This window comes from Mustela nivalis (assembly GCF_964662115.1).
Source record: "Mustela nivalis genome assembly, chromosome: 7".
NCBI lineage: Eukaryota > Metazoa > Chordata > Mammalia > Carnivora > Mustelidae > Mustela > Mustela nivalis.
Genome location: NC_139026.1, coordinates 88,510,180 through 88,526,717, shown reverse-complemented (window position 1 = coordinate 88,526,717; position 16,538 = coordinate 88,510,180). Strand labels below are relative to the sequence as shown.

At 40.4% G+C, this 16,538-nt stretch overlaps 1 protein-coding gene across 4 annotated transcripts in view; it reads right to left on the bottom strand.

Annotated features, from left to right (window-relative positions):
- The window catches only part of DIP2B (disco interacting protein 2 homolog B), a 225,225-nt gene that overhangs the window by 59,864 nt on the left and 148,823 nt on the right, over positions 1 to 16,538 (bottom strand). For 2 of the 4 annotated variants that reach the window (XM_082741248.1, XM_082741245.1), the window contains exons 5-9: positions 11,197 to 11,409; positions 8,644 to 8,799; positions 8,038 to 8,157; positions 2,916 to 3,113; positions 46 to 137 (exon numbers count right to left, since the gene is read on the bottom strand). In XM_082741248.1, the coding sequence (XP_082597374.1) occupies positions 46 to 137; positions 2,916 to 3,113; positions 8,038 to 8,157; positions 8,644 to 8,799; positions 11,197 to 11,409 (779 nt within the window). The remainder of the gene's footprint in view (positions 1 to 45; positions 138 to 2,915; positions 3,114 to 8,037; positions 8,158 to 8,643; positions 8,800 to 11,196; positions 11,410 to 16,538) is intronic. The other 2 variants (XM_082741247.1, XM_082741246.1) reach the window with 1 other exon arrangement.

Sequence of the window (16,538 nt, the reverse complement as noted above, 5' to 3'; positions counted from 1 at the left end):
GAAAACAATGAACCATCACCTCCCTAAAACCAAAAAACCAATTACCCTGTCTCCAGGTTTTAATACAGGTTCATTTTTGGTCCCCAGTTTATTAAGCAGTGTGTAGGCCAACTTTAAACTTCTGCTCCACAACTTTCCTGGAAAAAGAAAAGAATCATATAGAAAAAAAAAACCCACAGGCCTACCTCAGCGAGGCAGCATTCAGTTCATGAGCACATTTAGTAAGACAGTGGCCCTTCCAAATGACTCATTAGACAAGCGTCACCGCCCCCTCACCATACAAAGCCCCATACCCACCAAAAAATGCTTTATATTCACTTGAGTTTCAAAAGCCAGTCCCATTTCCAAACAAAAAGAAAACAGTACCAGATGGCTCATTTTGGTATAGATAATATTTCAAATTCTTTTGTGAAGTAATCTGAATATCTTTTTTTTTAAAAAGATTTTATTTATTTGACAGACAGAGATCACAAGTAGGCAGAGAGGCAGGCAGAGAAGAGAGGAGGAAGCAGGCTCCCCGCTGAGCAGAGAGCCCAATGCAGGGCTCAATCCCAGGACCCCGAGATCATGACCTGAGCCGAAGGCAGAGGCTCAACCCACTGAGCCACCTAGGTGCCCCTAATCTGAGTATCTTTAGAAACAATCTGATGTGAGCTGATCACATTTAAAGGGAGGACAACAATTTTTTTAACAGGCTAAAAATCAGAAGACTACTCTGCTCTAAGCTTCCTCTGAAGAACCACTTACATAAATGGCATCAGATAGTTGAAGTAAACTGCAAAGCAAAAGTATGACTCAAATGATTAAGTATTCCATGCCACTGTACTTCAGTGAAGACAATATGGAAATTAGGTGAAACGTGGATATATTCATAGATGTTAAAAAACATGTAAAGATTTGGTCAGCTAACTGCTTTAAGGGTTACATGAATGAAATTAATATATAAGTTCTGAAATGAATGCTAAAAGCCACTTTTTGGGGAAAAAAAAGTTTATCTTTATCTTCTTCTTTCCCCCTCCTTCTGAACACCCTTAGAAATTCTTATCTTAGACAATGTAGAAAGTGAAAAAGCAATCAATGTTATTCTGAATAAATGTCAGTTTTACTGACATTCAGAGGGGCAGCTAGAGTTTTAAACTCACATCAAACTGTCCAGTTCTTTAAATAAAAACTTTTTTTTTTTCCTAAAATTATTCTGTATCTAGGTCTGTGGACAATGTGGTTCAATTCTGAAGGGAAAAAGGAATATGTCTGAATAAACTAGAACAAAATCTCACAGCCCAGGTTGAATCCATCCTTCTTCTTGTTAAAAATTGAAAAACAAGGGCACCTGGATGACTCGATCGCTTGTGTCTGTCTTTGGCTCAGGTCATCATCTCAGTCAGGGTCCTGGGATCCCTGCTCAGTGGAGAGTCTACTTCTCTCTCTGTTCCTCTTCCCCTTCTGCCCCCACCCCTGCTTGAGCTCTCCCTCTCTCTCTCTCTCAAATAAATAAATAAAATCTTTTTTTTTTTTTTTAAAGATTTTATTTATTTGACAGACAGAGATCACAGGTAGGCAGAGAGGCAGGCAGAGAGAGAGGAGGAAGCAGGCTCCCCACTGAGCAGAGAGCCCGATGCGGGGCTCGATCCCAGGACCTGAGATCATGACCCGAGCCGAAGGCAGAGGCCTAACCCACTGAGCCACCCAGGCGCCCCTAAATAAAATCTTTAAAAAAATTAAAAATTGAAAAATAAAGTTATTTTAGAGGAATTTTTAAAAGAAAAATAAGTTACCCTTAAAAAAAAAAAAGGATTTATTTATTTATTTGACAGAGATCACAAGCAGGCAGAGAGGCAGGCAGAGAGAGAGAGAAGGAAGCAGGCTCCCGGCTGAGCAGAGAGCCCGATGCGGGGCTCGATCCCAGGACCCTGGGATCATGACCTGAGCCAAAGGCAGCGGCTTAACACACTGAGCCACCCAGGCGCCCCCAAGAAAAATAAGTTACTTTTAAAAGTTCTTTAAAAAAGAAAACTCAAACTTCAGTTGGGGTATAAAACTAAATGGAAAAATATCAATTCTTTGGGGGTTTGTTTGTTTTAAATATTTTTTAATTTGTCAGAGACATAGAGAGAGCGCACGTGTGTACATGCAGGGGGAGCAGCACACAGAGGCAGAAGCAGGCTCCCCGCTGAGTGAGGAGCTGGATGCGGAACTTGGATCCCAGGACCCCGGGATCACAACCTGAGCCAAAGGCAGATGCTTAACCGAATGAGCCACCCAGGTGTCCTGAATCCTTTGCTCACTGTAGAATTTTGTGCCTGTTCTAGCAAGAGTAGAATGAAATGGCTAAGATCTAAAAAGAAATAAGTTTTAATTTTTAGATAAAACTATTGGATTTTGGGGGGCAACTGGGTAACTCAGTCAGTTAAGTGTCTGCCTTCAGCTCAGGTCATGATCTCAGAGTCCTGGGATGGAGCCCCACATCGGGCTGAGCAGGGAACCTGCTTCTTCCTCTTCTCCCAGCTTGTGCTCTCTTTCACTATCTCTCTCAATTAAATACATAAAATATATTTTTTAAAAGACATTTCTTTAAACACAAAAACAAACAACTATTCTGCCATATATCCTGCCCAAATGTCTTCTCCAAATCCCCTTTAAATATTAAATCATCAGTGGATCTACAAAGCCTCTTTCTTCTTTCTGCTCTTTTAAATATTAGCTGCTTTGCAAATATTTAGCAAATGAAAATATTTGACAACAGCTCTACTTGACAACAGCTCTACTCAGAACTCAAGATCCTATTAAAATAATTAAAAAAAAAATCTGTTGGAGCACAATGACCAGCAATCGCTAAATATCAAGATGAAAATACCACCCCTGATAATCTGCAGAACTATTATGAGAAGAGGGAGCTGGGGCTCTTACAAACTCACCGTATGTGAGGGTGTAAACCGGTTTCCCCGTCACGTCCAAGGCAGTCAGACAGGGGCATTTCGCTTGCGTGGTGCCCCAGCGCTGCAGGGCCGACTCAAGAGCAGGAGGCCAGTTACAGATGACTCCTAATGGCTCCCCCTTGACAGGAGTCATCTGCCGTCCCTCAGGTTTAGGCTGGTTGGGGTCTGGCTGAGGTACTGTACCAAAAGAAACACCCCAGGGGTTATAAAAATATTATCTGAAATATATACAAAGAAGTAACGATTCACACAACTCAGGTCTCTAATCTCAAATATACTTCCCTTTTCATCTTTACTTGGTTTAAACTCTGAGGAAAGAAATTATATTGCTAGAAATGGCAATCCACAAACTGGGGCTGAATTCACCTTCCCACATAATAGTGAAATCACATTTAATATATTTTATGTAATAAACAAATCTAGACTCTAACAAAGCAAATCACTGAATGTACAGAAAAGCACAGAGCATACATTCTTTTTTAGCCATTTTATAATTCTACTCAACTGGTTTGTATTTTTGTTTGTTTGTTTATTTATTTATTTATTTTTAAGATTTTATTTATTTATTTGACCGACAGAGATCACAAGTAGCCAGAGAGGCAGGCAGAGAGAGAGAGAAGAGGAGGCAGGCTCCCTGCGGAGCAGACAGCCCGATGTGGGGCTCAATCCCAGGACCCTGGAATCATGACCTGAGCCGAAGGCAGAGGCTTTAACCCACTGAGCCACCCAGGCGCCCTCAACTGGTTTTTTTTTATTTTATTTTATTTTATTTTAAAGATTTTATTTATTTATCAGAGAGAGAGAGGGGGAGAGAGCGAGCACAGGCAGACAGAATGGCAGGCAGAGGCAGAGAGAGAAGCAGGCTCCCTGCCGAGCAAGGAGCCCGATGTGGGACTCGATCCCAGGACGCTGGAATCATGACCTGAGCCGAAGGCAGCTGCTTAACCAACTGAGCCACCCAGGCGTCCCTCAACTGGTTTTTAAATCTTTAAATCCTTCTAATCCAGAAGTGTCTGATGTTAGAGAGCCAGGTTCCACTACACTGGATTATATTTAATGAGAAAGCATTAAGCTTTGAGTCAGAAAACCCAAATTTACATTAACGTTTTACCAGTGTGACCTCAGGCAACTTGAGTCACTTGAACCTCATTTTTCCTCATCTGCAAAATGGGGATAGTAACACTTAGACCACAGGGTCATTATTACACTTGATTTTAGCCAAAAGGCCGAGATGGGATCACAGGGTTATTATTAAACTCAAACAGATAATAAGCATGGATGACAGTGTTCCAGGTCTCTGAACCTTTGTATACATCTTATCTGGCCAATCCCTTTGCTCTGGGTACACTTGCACTCATCCTTGTCAGGATGCAGCTCAAACAGCAGGTTCCCTGGGCAGCCATCCCCAGTCATTCCTTCCTTCGTGCTGCCCCACTGTGTGGTAGTCTACCCAAATGAAAGCACTGAGGATCCTCAAAGGCTTCTTTTCCTGTGTAAGTTTTTCTCCCCTTAAGCCTGACACCTTCTAGGAAGAAGGCTTGGTTCTTTGTCTTCTTATTGCCTATGGTACCTATTACATAATGGTAGTTCAAGTGATGTTAACCAAACTGAGTTTGGGGGAATGAAAGTGCTAGATTATTAACAAGGTCATTCCAGAAACTGGAGGTGAATAGTATTTCATATTTTTTCATATAAATAAAAGTCCTCCCAATTTTTCTAATGAACAAATATTATTAAAATAATAAAAAGCAAAAAAATTCTACTTTTTTAAAGATGATTTACAAATGGAACAAAGTCAAGTTATTTACTACCAATGATATACACAGGATTTGATAAACACTGAGGAAATAAATGCTGTACATATCATTCTTTGAGTAAACATGTAAACATTTATTGTTTCTAATAGGTGCTACGTGCAAGGCGCACAGAGGTATCTGTGTCCTCACGAGGTATCTGGAGTGTAAGGGGGATGAACACACATACTCAGAACTAAGTAGAGAAACATGAGCAGTGCATGACTAGAGACATTATAGGGAGGGCAGAAGGAGGCCACATCCCTTGCTTAGAACACTGAGACCCCCATGTGAACTGAGTCTTAGAGGAAGGGTAAGAATTAGCCAGGTGAGTGGGAGATAAGAGAAGAGGCACAGAAAGGAAAAGAAACAGAAGAAGCGGCAAGTATTAGATGGATAAATGAAATGAGAAATAAATTTTATTTTAAAGCCCAACTTAATGACAGACTTGGAAAATTTACTTAAAATGTTTTGATTCTTTTTTCTACTAACATAAAACTAATGAAATGGTTTCACTTCCCAATTTACCGCCCGAGGTAAATAATGTTTCAGTTGCCTTTCTGCTTTGTATAGTCCCAGACTCTAAACCACCATATGAATTAAAAAAATAAACATGGGTGATTCTAAATAGTTTTGTTATGGACAGGCTGTATCTATGGTAGGTATAGTCTTCTGGTCATAAAAGTGTGTTTTTTATTGCCATCTACTAGGCCTCGATGCAGACCCTGGGGGACACTCTTTCAAAGGTTTGCAAAGACATGAGGATATTTTTCTTTTCTTATTTAAATAAGCAATTTAGAAAAGCAAATCTTGCCTATTTATAATAAGCGGAAAGCTGTTAGTGCTATTCTGCCAATGAAAATTGTTCAAGTATGATTCCTTTTAAACCGTGATCTTCATTTGCCTGGTTAGTACACAGTACTAGAAATACTGGGGAGGCTATTACTAGTATGAGTATCTTGAATATCAATATATGTAGGAAGACATCCATAGTTCAATGAATTTAGTGACTCCTGAAGGAACATAAAGTCATCTTAACCCCATATGTCAGGTGGTTTGTTGGTTCTGGCTGCATAAAGTTGGCTAAGACCAGATCTAGACTATTAATGTGCCTAGTTCCATTAACATGTCCAAAGTGATCAAGCCTACTATATTAGTCTCCAGATGTAAAAATGAACTACAAGCTACTAACGCTCGGCTCGGTTCTTTTTTTTTTTTAAATTGATTTATTTATTTTCAGAAAAACAGTATTCATTATTTTTTCACCACACCCAGTGTTCCATGCAATCCATGCCCTCTATAATACCCACCACCTGGTACCCCGACCTCCCACCCAGCTCAGTTCTTTTGACAAAACCTTTTGTTAGGAAGATCTGTTCATCATCCAGCTTCAACAATTATCAAATGGCCACCTTCATTTCATCTATACTCCTACTCATCTGCTCCCAATCCCTCCTATTAAATCCTAGACATCACATGACTTCATCCATAAATATCTGTTAAATTATTAAATAAAGAAAGCACTATTACCACTTCCTCTATGAAACTTTCCATAACCACAGAGGTGGGACTGATTTCTGCCCTTCTCCCAGCTGTTGTATTACTTGATACATAATTATTGGTTAAACTATGCTTTCATGTGTACATATTTTAGTACCAGTCTAATGTGTAAACAGTATGTAGGAGTGGTTGTATTTTCATAAATCTCTGAACTCCTTTCACCATCTACCACACTATCCTGTAGAAAGCAGACATATGTATGACTATCTCATTTAACAAAAGGATTGTATCAAAAAAGACTGGGCTGCGGGGCACCTGGGTGGCTCAGTGGTTTAGTCTGCTGCCTTTGGCTCGGGTCATGATCTCAGGGTCCTGGGATGGAGCCCTGCATCGGGCTCCCTGCTCCGCGGGAAGCCTGCTTCCCTCTCTCTCTCTCTCTGCCTGCTTGTGATCTCTGTCAAATAAATAAATAAAATCTTAAAAAAAAAAAAAAAAAAAAAAAAAAAGACTGGGCTGGGGTGTCTGGGTGGCTCAGTTATTAAAACAGCTGCCTTAGGCTCAGGTCGTGGTCCCAGGGTCCTAGGATCGAGCCCTGCATCGAGCTCTCTGCTCGGGAAGAAGCCTGCTTCTCCCTCTTGTGTTTCCCCTCTCATTATGTTTCTCTCTGTCAAATAATAAAATCTTAATTTATTTATTTTTTTTTCAAAGATTTTATTTATTTATTTGACAGACAGAGATCACAAGTAGGCAGAGAGGCAGGCAGAGAGAGAGGAGGAAGCAGGCTCCCTGCTGAGCAGAGAGCCCAATGCAGGACTCGATCCCAGGACCCTGAGATCATGACCTGAGCCGAAGGCAGCGCCCCAACCCACTGAGCCACCCAGGTGCCCCTAAAATCTTAATTAAAAAAAAAAAAACAAAACCTGGGCAAGTTTTGGGGGGGTGTTAAGGAGAGACTTTATTTGAAAGGATTAAGGCAAAGTGGGAAGGAGGGGAAGGACTGCTACAATAGGGAGAAGTTGGGGCGCCTGGGTGGCTCAGTCGTTAAGCATCCGCCTTCGGCTCAGGTCATGATCCCAGGGTCCTGGGATCAAGCCCCGCATCAGGCTGCCTGCTCAGCAGGAAGCCTGCTTCTCCCCCTCCCACTTACCCTGCTTGTGTTCTCTCCCTCACTGTGTCTCTGTCAAATGAATAAATAAAATTTTTTTTTTAAAGATTTTATTTATTTACTTGACAGACAGAGATCACAAGTAGGCAGAGAGGCAGGCAGAGAGAGAGAGGAGGACACAGGCTCCCTGCTGAGCATAGAGCCCGATGCGGGGCTCGATCCCAGGACCCCGGGATCATGGCCCGAGCCAAAGGCAGAAGCTTTAACCTCTGAGCCACCCAGTCACCCCGAATAAATAAAATCTTAAAAAAAAAAAAAAAAATAGGGAGAACTCTCTGACAGTAAGTCCTGCAAGTGTCTCCGACTGGGCAAATTTTTGCATATTCTAGGATAATGCAAAATGCAAACAATTAAAAAATTTTTGTATTTAGGAAAGTTCCTAACTTCAGAGAGCGTATTTTCCAAGGATAGTTCTATGCTTCCATAGGTATCTCTGCCTTTCTCTTCCCCTTCCTCCCTCTTTCTTTTATGCCTGAGATCTGAAATATAAATGATCTTTAGGGAAAGAGGAGCAGAGAACTACAAATTCTTTCAACAAAAATGCTGCCTTGTTCACCCTTAAATCCTATGGTACCTGACAGGCAGTAATTGCCTAAGACATGTCTGTTGAAGGAATATATATCTTTGGTATTATTAGTGCTACCTTCCACAATTTCTTCTGAGTCATCCACAAAAAATTCTTTCAAGGGAGGTCTTTTGGGTCGTTTCAGAGTGTTGAGAAGCTGCTGAATTTTGGTGGATACTCTGCTATTGACAGGAACACCTAGAAAGGAAAAAACAGTAAGTTACAATTCCATTGATTTTAGGGCTATTTCAGCTTCTCGATCCACTTAGGTGTTTTTATTTCTAATGACATTTGGCTTGGGCCCACAGTCTTACTCTATTTCAACTGGGCCAAATGCATATAAATATGTATGTGACAGGTTTTACGACAACACAGAACAAATATGGTTCTATTATCGACACCTGCTTCCAGATTTCATCTAATCCTCCTCTTGTCTTATAGCATTCCCCCCCCACCACTCATTTTTTGTTCAGAGTATCTTTTGACAATGCAGACTGTCTGAACAAGTACAGTAATGCCACGGGGCAGGCTGTTGAAAAGAGGGGGCTCGAGAGGCCACGCAGACCGTGTTAGCGGGCCAGCTGCCGGGGAGTTCTGCTCAACCACTCAGGGACTGCTACCAGGATGTGAATTTTTTCAGTTTAACTAATATTCCCTATTTAGCTGCCCATAAGAACTCCCTACCATCAGCTGTATCCATAAGGCTGGACCTGTTGGATCCTTTGTGCATGCCTTTAACTATCCCCGAGGGGGGCAGATCAATATTTGCTGGGCGCATTGAGGAAGATGATGAAGAAGAAGAGGTAGTTGTAGTGACATCAGGGGGAGCAGAGAAATTCTCTAAGAGGGGAGAAAACAAAATTTAGAATTATATTACATTAGTAATAAAAAGAATCTTCAAACTTTTGTTGTTTCTTAACAAGAAAAAACTACAGAAACGGCATCAACTGTTATAAAATAACCTTTGATATCAAATTCTACTAGGAAGGTATAATGAGAGAACAAGAGGTTAAGGACAGGCATATCAAAATTACTATTTTCAAAAACTTGAATAGTTTTAGTAAGAGCAAATCACATATCAAATATTCCTGAAAGACATTCTTTCCTACACAGAAAGACAGACTAGTAGAAATTCAATATTAATAATCAGAATAAGATTGTGAGCGACTTCAAAATGAAAACAAAGGGAGTATGGTTGTAATGCTACTAATATTCTAGTCTCAAGCATTTCTTCATGTTTATGTTGGCTTATTATGTTTCTTTCTCTGAACATGGAAGGAACATGGAAGGAGTGGCCAGTACTCTGCTTCAGGTAGGATTCTTAATATTGAGAAACTGAATGACATAAGTTGGAGGAGAGCTATTCAACAGGGATGTGTTGCAAAAAATTTAGGAAAACATCTGGGGAAGAAAAGGAAAATTAGAGGAAGTAAAATATATGATTCACAAGAGTAACAACAAGCCATTCAAAACTATAAAAAAGACAAAAAAGCATTATATAAACAATTTCTAAAATAAATCTGGGGGTAAGGTCTCTATGCCCCAAGAATCTGTTATTACTAGTTCAACAGTTTTTAAAGTTGCAAATATACTAGCACAATATGTTCATTCCAGAAGTTTTTATTAATAGTAGAAAATTGGATACTACCTAAATGTCCAAAACAGGGGAATGGCTAAATAAACCAAGGCAGGGCCATATAATGGCATACCTGGAAACCATAAAAATATAGTATTCTATATTATTCTATATAGAATATTCTATATAGAATTCTATTCTATATTAATGACATAAAAGATGTTTGTGATACAGTGCTAAGAAAAGCAGGTTATGAACATTATGTTTAGTACAATTTCATTTCTGTAAAAACAAACCCTACATATTCAATATGCAAAAAAAAAAAAAAAAAAAAAAGTCTAGGAAGATACACATTGAAGTGTTACCCATGGGAAGTGGCTTTATAGATGACTTTATCATTATCTGTATCTTCACATTTTTCTATTGGGAAGATGAATTGCTTCTGTTAGAGCAAACATCCAAAAGGTAATACTGTTAGATAAAATGGTTTCTGCAAGTACCTGAACAAAAAACTTTTCAGAGACTAGTAGAAGCAAGAGAAAAAATATCAGGTCAGATGAAATTATCTTATGAACAAAAATCCAGACAGTTAACTGGGTATTAGAACAATGTTTTTAGTAAGCGAAAATGCTCTCTTTTAGACAAATGGGGAAATAAAACCTGATCCGGCCATGGCTCTGCTGCTTGTCCTTCCTAAGAGAAGAGATGATGAGCAGCGCACCTGTAGTATGTAGGTTCAGTGAATTACAGGGCAGGGCCAAGAGTGCAAGACAAGGCACCAACTGTTGGCACTTAGCCTGTTAATGTGGGCAATCACACCTTCCAGGTAGCTATATTCCTTACTAATTACAGGCCTGAATTACGAATTTTCTAAGTTTTTGCTTTCAGCAATCAATTAATAGATTAAAGATATATAGATAGATATAGATATGAGAAGTCACTGATATGAAACTTAAGACACCACAGACACATGATGTTCAAATACATTACTTAGTGTGATATGTACCAATTTAGCAGAAGCAGAGATCTGAGCTGTCTTTACCTGCAGATGTCACAAACTCTTTAAAAAACACACATGAAAACATAAAGGCAGAGCGAAGCAAAAGCTACACTCCATACAGGAGCATTAGCAGCGGGTAGCAGCTCACAGAGTACCCACATCCTCAGCCTGCACGCCCCAGTTGTAGCAATGACACAGCAGCAAGGACAATAAATCCAGTCTTTAAGCTAAAGACAAAGGGCTTCACTATATTGTCTTTGTACAGAATTTGTTCAGGTTTTTTGGGGTTTTGTTTGAGAAAACACAGGTAGCAATACTGGGAAAATATAAGATGTTACATATTTTAATACCTTTTAATACATGGAATATTCTCCAACAGGGATAAACCCTCCCTAAGACTGGTGTTATATCTTGCAGCTTGAGTATTGCTGATGGAAATAGCTATGGCTTCAGGTGGGCAACACTATGCACCAATAATGCAGATGATACCTAACATTCCAAATGTATTGCTGGTGTTTCCTTCTTTGACCCATTAACTGTTATGTTCTTTCTGATTCTCTTAGGCCATTCTAAAAACCTAGTACAAATCATAAACTACTTCCTGAAGGTGGGGAGCCAAATGGAACATAATTTGAGCTTCTAGGGTAGATCCAGCTCCTACCTATTCGAGTATTGGCAAATACATCAGCTAGAGACCCACTGGTTCCTTTGACCTCTCCATGGGACAGCGTAGAAGATGCGGATGAAGAAGTGGACGATCCCTGAATTGAACGGTTGATCCAGGACTCAGCATTCTGTAAGCTCTGTTGCAAGGCAGCAGAGAGCGCAGCTTGGCGTCTCAGAGAGCCCTCATCCTCAGAGGCCGAAGACGTGTCTGTGTGGAATTAGAAAAAAAGAAGTTCTCGATCCTGCCTAGAACAGAGACCTTTCAGTTCGTGCTCATTGATCACACATTCAATTCTGACACCAGCAAAATATTTGCATTTTTTTTCCCCCAGAGAGACAGAGAGATTGGGCGGGGGGAACAATGGGGGAGAGAGAATCCTAAGCAGGCTCCATGCCCAGCATGGAGCCCGATGTGGGGCTTGGTATCACAACCCTGAGATCATGACCTGAGCCAAAATCAAGAGTGGGATGCTTAACCAACTAAGCCACCCAAGGCATCCCTATTTACATTCTTAAGGTAGATTAGTATGTAAAGTTTCTCAAGAATCTCAAGGAAGTCTATGGACCAGAACCTGCAAAAATAAAACAGCCTAAATCTGTAAGTAATTTTAAGTTCTTAAAAAATCCTTTTTAGAATATTTAAACTTCATTCACTGCTTTTCTGTTCTGAACTTAATCAGGTTCTAAATTCTTCTGGTTTATCTACTTATATTCAAGTAATACTCAAGTGCTTATATAGCTTCCTCAACCTCTTAATTAGAGAACCTTGTGATAGGTTGCTATGCTGATTTTGACAAGTACTTTTTAATTAGAGTCTATTCAAAAGGAAATGATCTTGATAGGGCACTATAAAAATTTACTTTTGTTAACAATGACTTAAGTGTCAAACAGTGAGTTAGGTGCTGGGGAACTAGAAATGGAATTAGAAACAGTGCTTAGCCTGGAGGCATTCATGGTTCTGTGGAAAAGTGGTCACTCAGCACACATAAGCTTTTCAAACATGACAGGAGACAACCCTGATCTGTATTGCTCTCCTTAATTCTCAGAGAAGAATTGTGAGAAATTTACGATGTCTGTATTTGGCCTGGCTCTGACTTCAGGAAAATAAGGCCTAAATTAGAAAACCATGTTGAGAAAAACAAAAAAGGAAAAGTTCAACCAAATATAGGATAGCCGAGGGAAGCAGAAGTCAGGAATTTATTTCAAGGCTCCCAGCTTAGGAGGCATACCAGTTAAAGGGGCATTTGGTCTGATCTGAGACAGATCTGTGGATCGGATTTCATTCAATTAAAAAAAAAATTAAACACTCTGTGGTTAGTCCTGCTGAAGACTCCAACTCAGCGGAAACTGTAGGTACGCGTTCTGCTTTGGTTCAAAAAGCCAAAGAGAGGGGTGCCTGGCCAGGTACGGTGAGGCCTGCAACTCTCAATCTCAGGGTTGTAACCCTCAATCTCAGGGTTATAATTTTGGACCCCATAGTGGGTATAGAGATTACTTAAAAATAAAATAATTTAAAAAAGAAAAACACAAAGAACCAAAGAGAGAACCAACAGGGCTAAAAGACTGCTAGCACTTGACAATGGAAATCTCAACCACGAAAGACTAATTTAACCCAGAAGCCAAATTTTGCAAATCCAGAGCAAGCAAGGAAGTTAAAATAATGACCATATTGTGGCTTCCTGCTCTGAACCACCTCCACCTTATTATCTCATACTGAAGGAGATAGGAGGCACAAGACAGATTATTTTTATAATCTCCTACATAACTACAATACATGCTGGAAACTATGTTAGGTTCTGGGGATTCTGAGATAGATATGTTCTTGTGAGACAGTGCCCTAAAAAGGCTTACAGTCCAGTACAGGAGACACAATTCCATGGACTATCTCACAAGAGTACAAAAGATGTTAAGAAACAGGGGAAGCAAAGGGTTTCCCAAGAGGGGCACCAATCGTAGTCGAGGATTTCAAGAACTTCTATATAAATGGAGTAAAGACTTTGAGGTGTACGGGGCAAAAGAAGACTCTGGAGAGTAAACAGTGGTCAGACCCCAAAGGATACGTTGATGTGGTTCTTTAAAGGGGAAAGAGATCTAAAATGCAAAAGGAGAGTGACTTATGGAAAATATAGAGAAAGAAAAGTAACAGCATCTGTAACTTCTTACTTAAGGAAAGAGGTCTGTACCATTTCCAAAAAATATTCCAACATTTCAATGGGACCTTGGGAGGCAGAGATTTCTGTCTTTGTAAACATGCTAAAGAGATGAATGGGAAGGTGGCATGGGACAGGTAAATCTGACCCTAAGAACAAAGTACTTTCAGGGTCATACAACTCAGGATCTCACAAACGCAACTGTTTTTACAGGCTATCTTTATTGGGTAATTTATTTTAAACTGTGTTAAGTATAAAATCAGAATAACCCAATTTTCAGAAGACAGTAAAAACAGTATTCTCATGATTAGGTTTATGGAAAATTGGTTTCACTATGTTTCTATATTGGATCAATTATGTAATTAGGTGTATTATTTCAATTCAATTACCTTGCTTGCCTGCCAGTCCTCCTGAGAGTTTAGTGACTATAACTGTGGGCCGGCTTAGTGGGAAAAACATGGCCTTGGTGTCTGTCTTCCATTTGAACTCTGGGGTCCACCCCTCACAAGCTATGTGACTTGGGGATAAAATGATCCATCTGAGAAGGTCTGCTTGTTCATCCCTTCAACAAATACCACTAAGAGCTATACTAGTTGGCAGGAATAAAATGGTGAACAAGGAAGATGTGTCCCTATTCTAATAGGACTTAGAATCTTCGAGTGCAGGAACTCAAGGAAGTGAGCCCTAAACCCAGGCAGACTGCAAGGGTAAGTAACTACTGGTTCTGATGGCTGCTTGGTGGGGGCAGAGGGTGGGGGATGGGGGCAAAGAGTCAGGGAGAGGGAACAGCATGTGAGGAAGCTGGGAGGGGACAGAAAACAATGCACATTCGAAGATCTGAAAGAAATGGGACTAACCGAAGCACAGGATGCTATTACTGATGAAAGATGAGGCTGAACAAGTGGATAGCACTGGGCCGCTAAGGGTCTTTGTGCTAACTGTAGCAGGAGGCCATGAAATGAGACAATGTCCAGAAGGCACCCCCAGCAGTACCAGTACATAGCAGTTGGGCAGTAACCTTAGTTGCCCTTCTCCTCCCCAAATGGTCCGCCCTATGTTAGCTCACAGGCACGAACTGGCTATGCAAAGCTTCCAACAGATCACGTATTAAGATCACACAAAATGTAAGCACCACTCAGGGACCGTATCTTTTTAGAAATAAAAACGGGTCCCTTAAATATTTATATGTTTATTTGGTAGTTTTTGGGTTTGTTAAGTAGCTATCACCCAGGAAACTGCTGTGGATTAGTAGAAATCTAGGCAAGATTTAATAGAAATAAAATTATTTTCCCACTGATTCTGCTCCGGCTGAACATGAACTCCTAACTCTTCTTACCATCACAACTCAAGTTCCTTGCCTAAACTCTACTCTTATGTAACAGAACAGAAAACAATTTTATTTTTTTTTTAAAGATTTTATTTATTTATATGACAGGGAGAGTGCACAAGTAGGCAGAACAGACAGAGGGAGAGGGAGAAGCAGACTCCCCACTGAGCAGGGAGTCTGATGTGGGGCTCCATCCTAGGACCCTAGGATCATGACCTGAGCCGAAGGCAGCTGCTCAACCTGAGCCACCAACACGCCACCAGAAAACAATTTTAAAAACATGGTTTGCCCTTCGGTTTATAGTTGGTGTGATTTTAACACAGCTACATTTTATACTGATAATCAGAAGCCTAAAATCCATTTATAACCATTACAAAACAATTAGCTTGTCAATTTTAAGGGAAGGAAAGTCCTGAATTTACTGCCTTTAACTGCTGTAGCACTTTTAGTCATTAGCCATGTGTGGAAATGACTTCCCTCTTCTTGGTAGAAAACAGATCTAAGACATCTAAAAATGTTTATTTTCTAAAAAAAATTTTATTTATTTATCTGACAGAGAGAGAGAGATCACAAGCAGGCAGAGAGGCAGGCAGAGAGAGAGGGGAGGAAGCAGGCTCCCCGCTGAGCAGAGAGCCTGACTCGGGGTTTGATCTCAGGACCCTGGGATCACAACCGGAGCTGAAGGCAGAGGCTCAACCCACTGAGCCACCCAAGTGTCCCTAAAAATGTTTATTTTAAAAATTTAAACACCTACCCACTCTACCTACTAACAGAATAATCTATCCAATCCACTCCTCAGTATCTACCCAAGAGAAAGGAAAATATAGAAGGACTTGTACGTGAATGTTCACAGCAGCTTTATTTGTAACAGGTAAAAACTGGAAAGTACCCAAATGTGCATCAAGAACTGAAAGAATAAACAAATAGTGTGACAGACTGCTATTCAGCAATAAAGAGGAATGAAGCTATGATATACACGACATGGATGAATCTCAAAACAATTATGCTGAGTGAAATATGACAGACCTCTCCCTGCCCTAAAAAAGTACAATAAAGTATGATTCTATTTATATGAAATCCTAGAAAATACAAACCACTGTACAGTAACAGAAAACAGATCATTGGGAGGAAGAGAAGTAGGATTACAAAGGGATTATGAGGAAATTTTGTGGGCGGGGGATGATGGATAAGGTTCATTTTCTTAATTGTGGTGATGGTTTCACAGTTCTGCTATGTCAAAACTTAGCAAAAAATACACTTTGAGAATGTTTATTGTACGTGGATTATAATTCAATAAACTGTAAGAAGAACTGATTTTAAAAGATTTGTGGGGGTGAAAATGGCACCTTGGTAAGAGGATGTAACATCTCAGTCTACACAACCTGAGGGATACTGTACAAGCTGGACACACTCCTGGAAAGACAGTGCCTGCCACTGGTTTCTGACAGCTGGTGCCAAAATCAGGCCCAGACATCAGCTTAGAATAGTAGCTAGGTCAAGATTCACTGAAAGAAAGATCTTATCCTAACAAAACACACCACATAAGCTAGCCCAAGAAATAGGAGCTTCAAAGAACAAGGAAAGGAAACAATCACTAGGACAGTTAGTGAATGGCTTCTGACTGGCATGAAGTGCCTCACCATGAATGTCCAAACTGGAACTCTTCTGAGAGAAGGGGTACTCCCTGTCAATAATTACTCCAGGGGCGCCTGGGTGGCTCAGTTGGTTAGGTGGCTGCCTTCAGCTCTGGTTGTGATCCCAGGGTCCTGGGATCAAGCCCTGAGTCAGGCTCTCTGCTCACCGGGGAGCCTGCTTCCTCCCCTCTCTCTCACATTGGGAGAGCCCCACATTGGGCTCTCT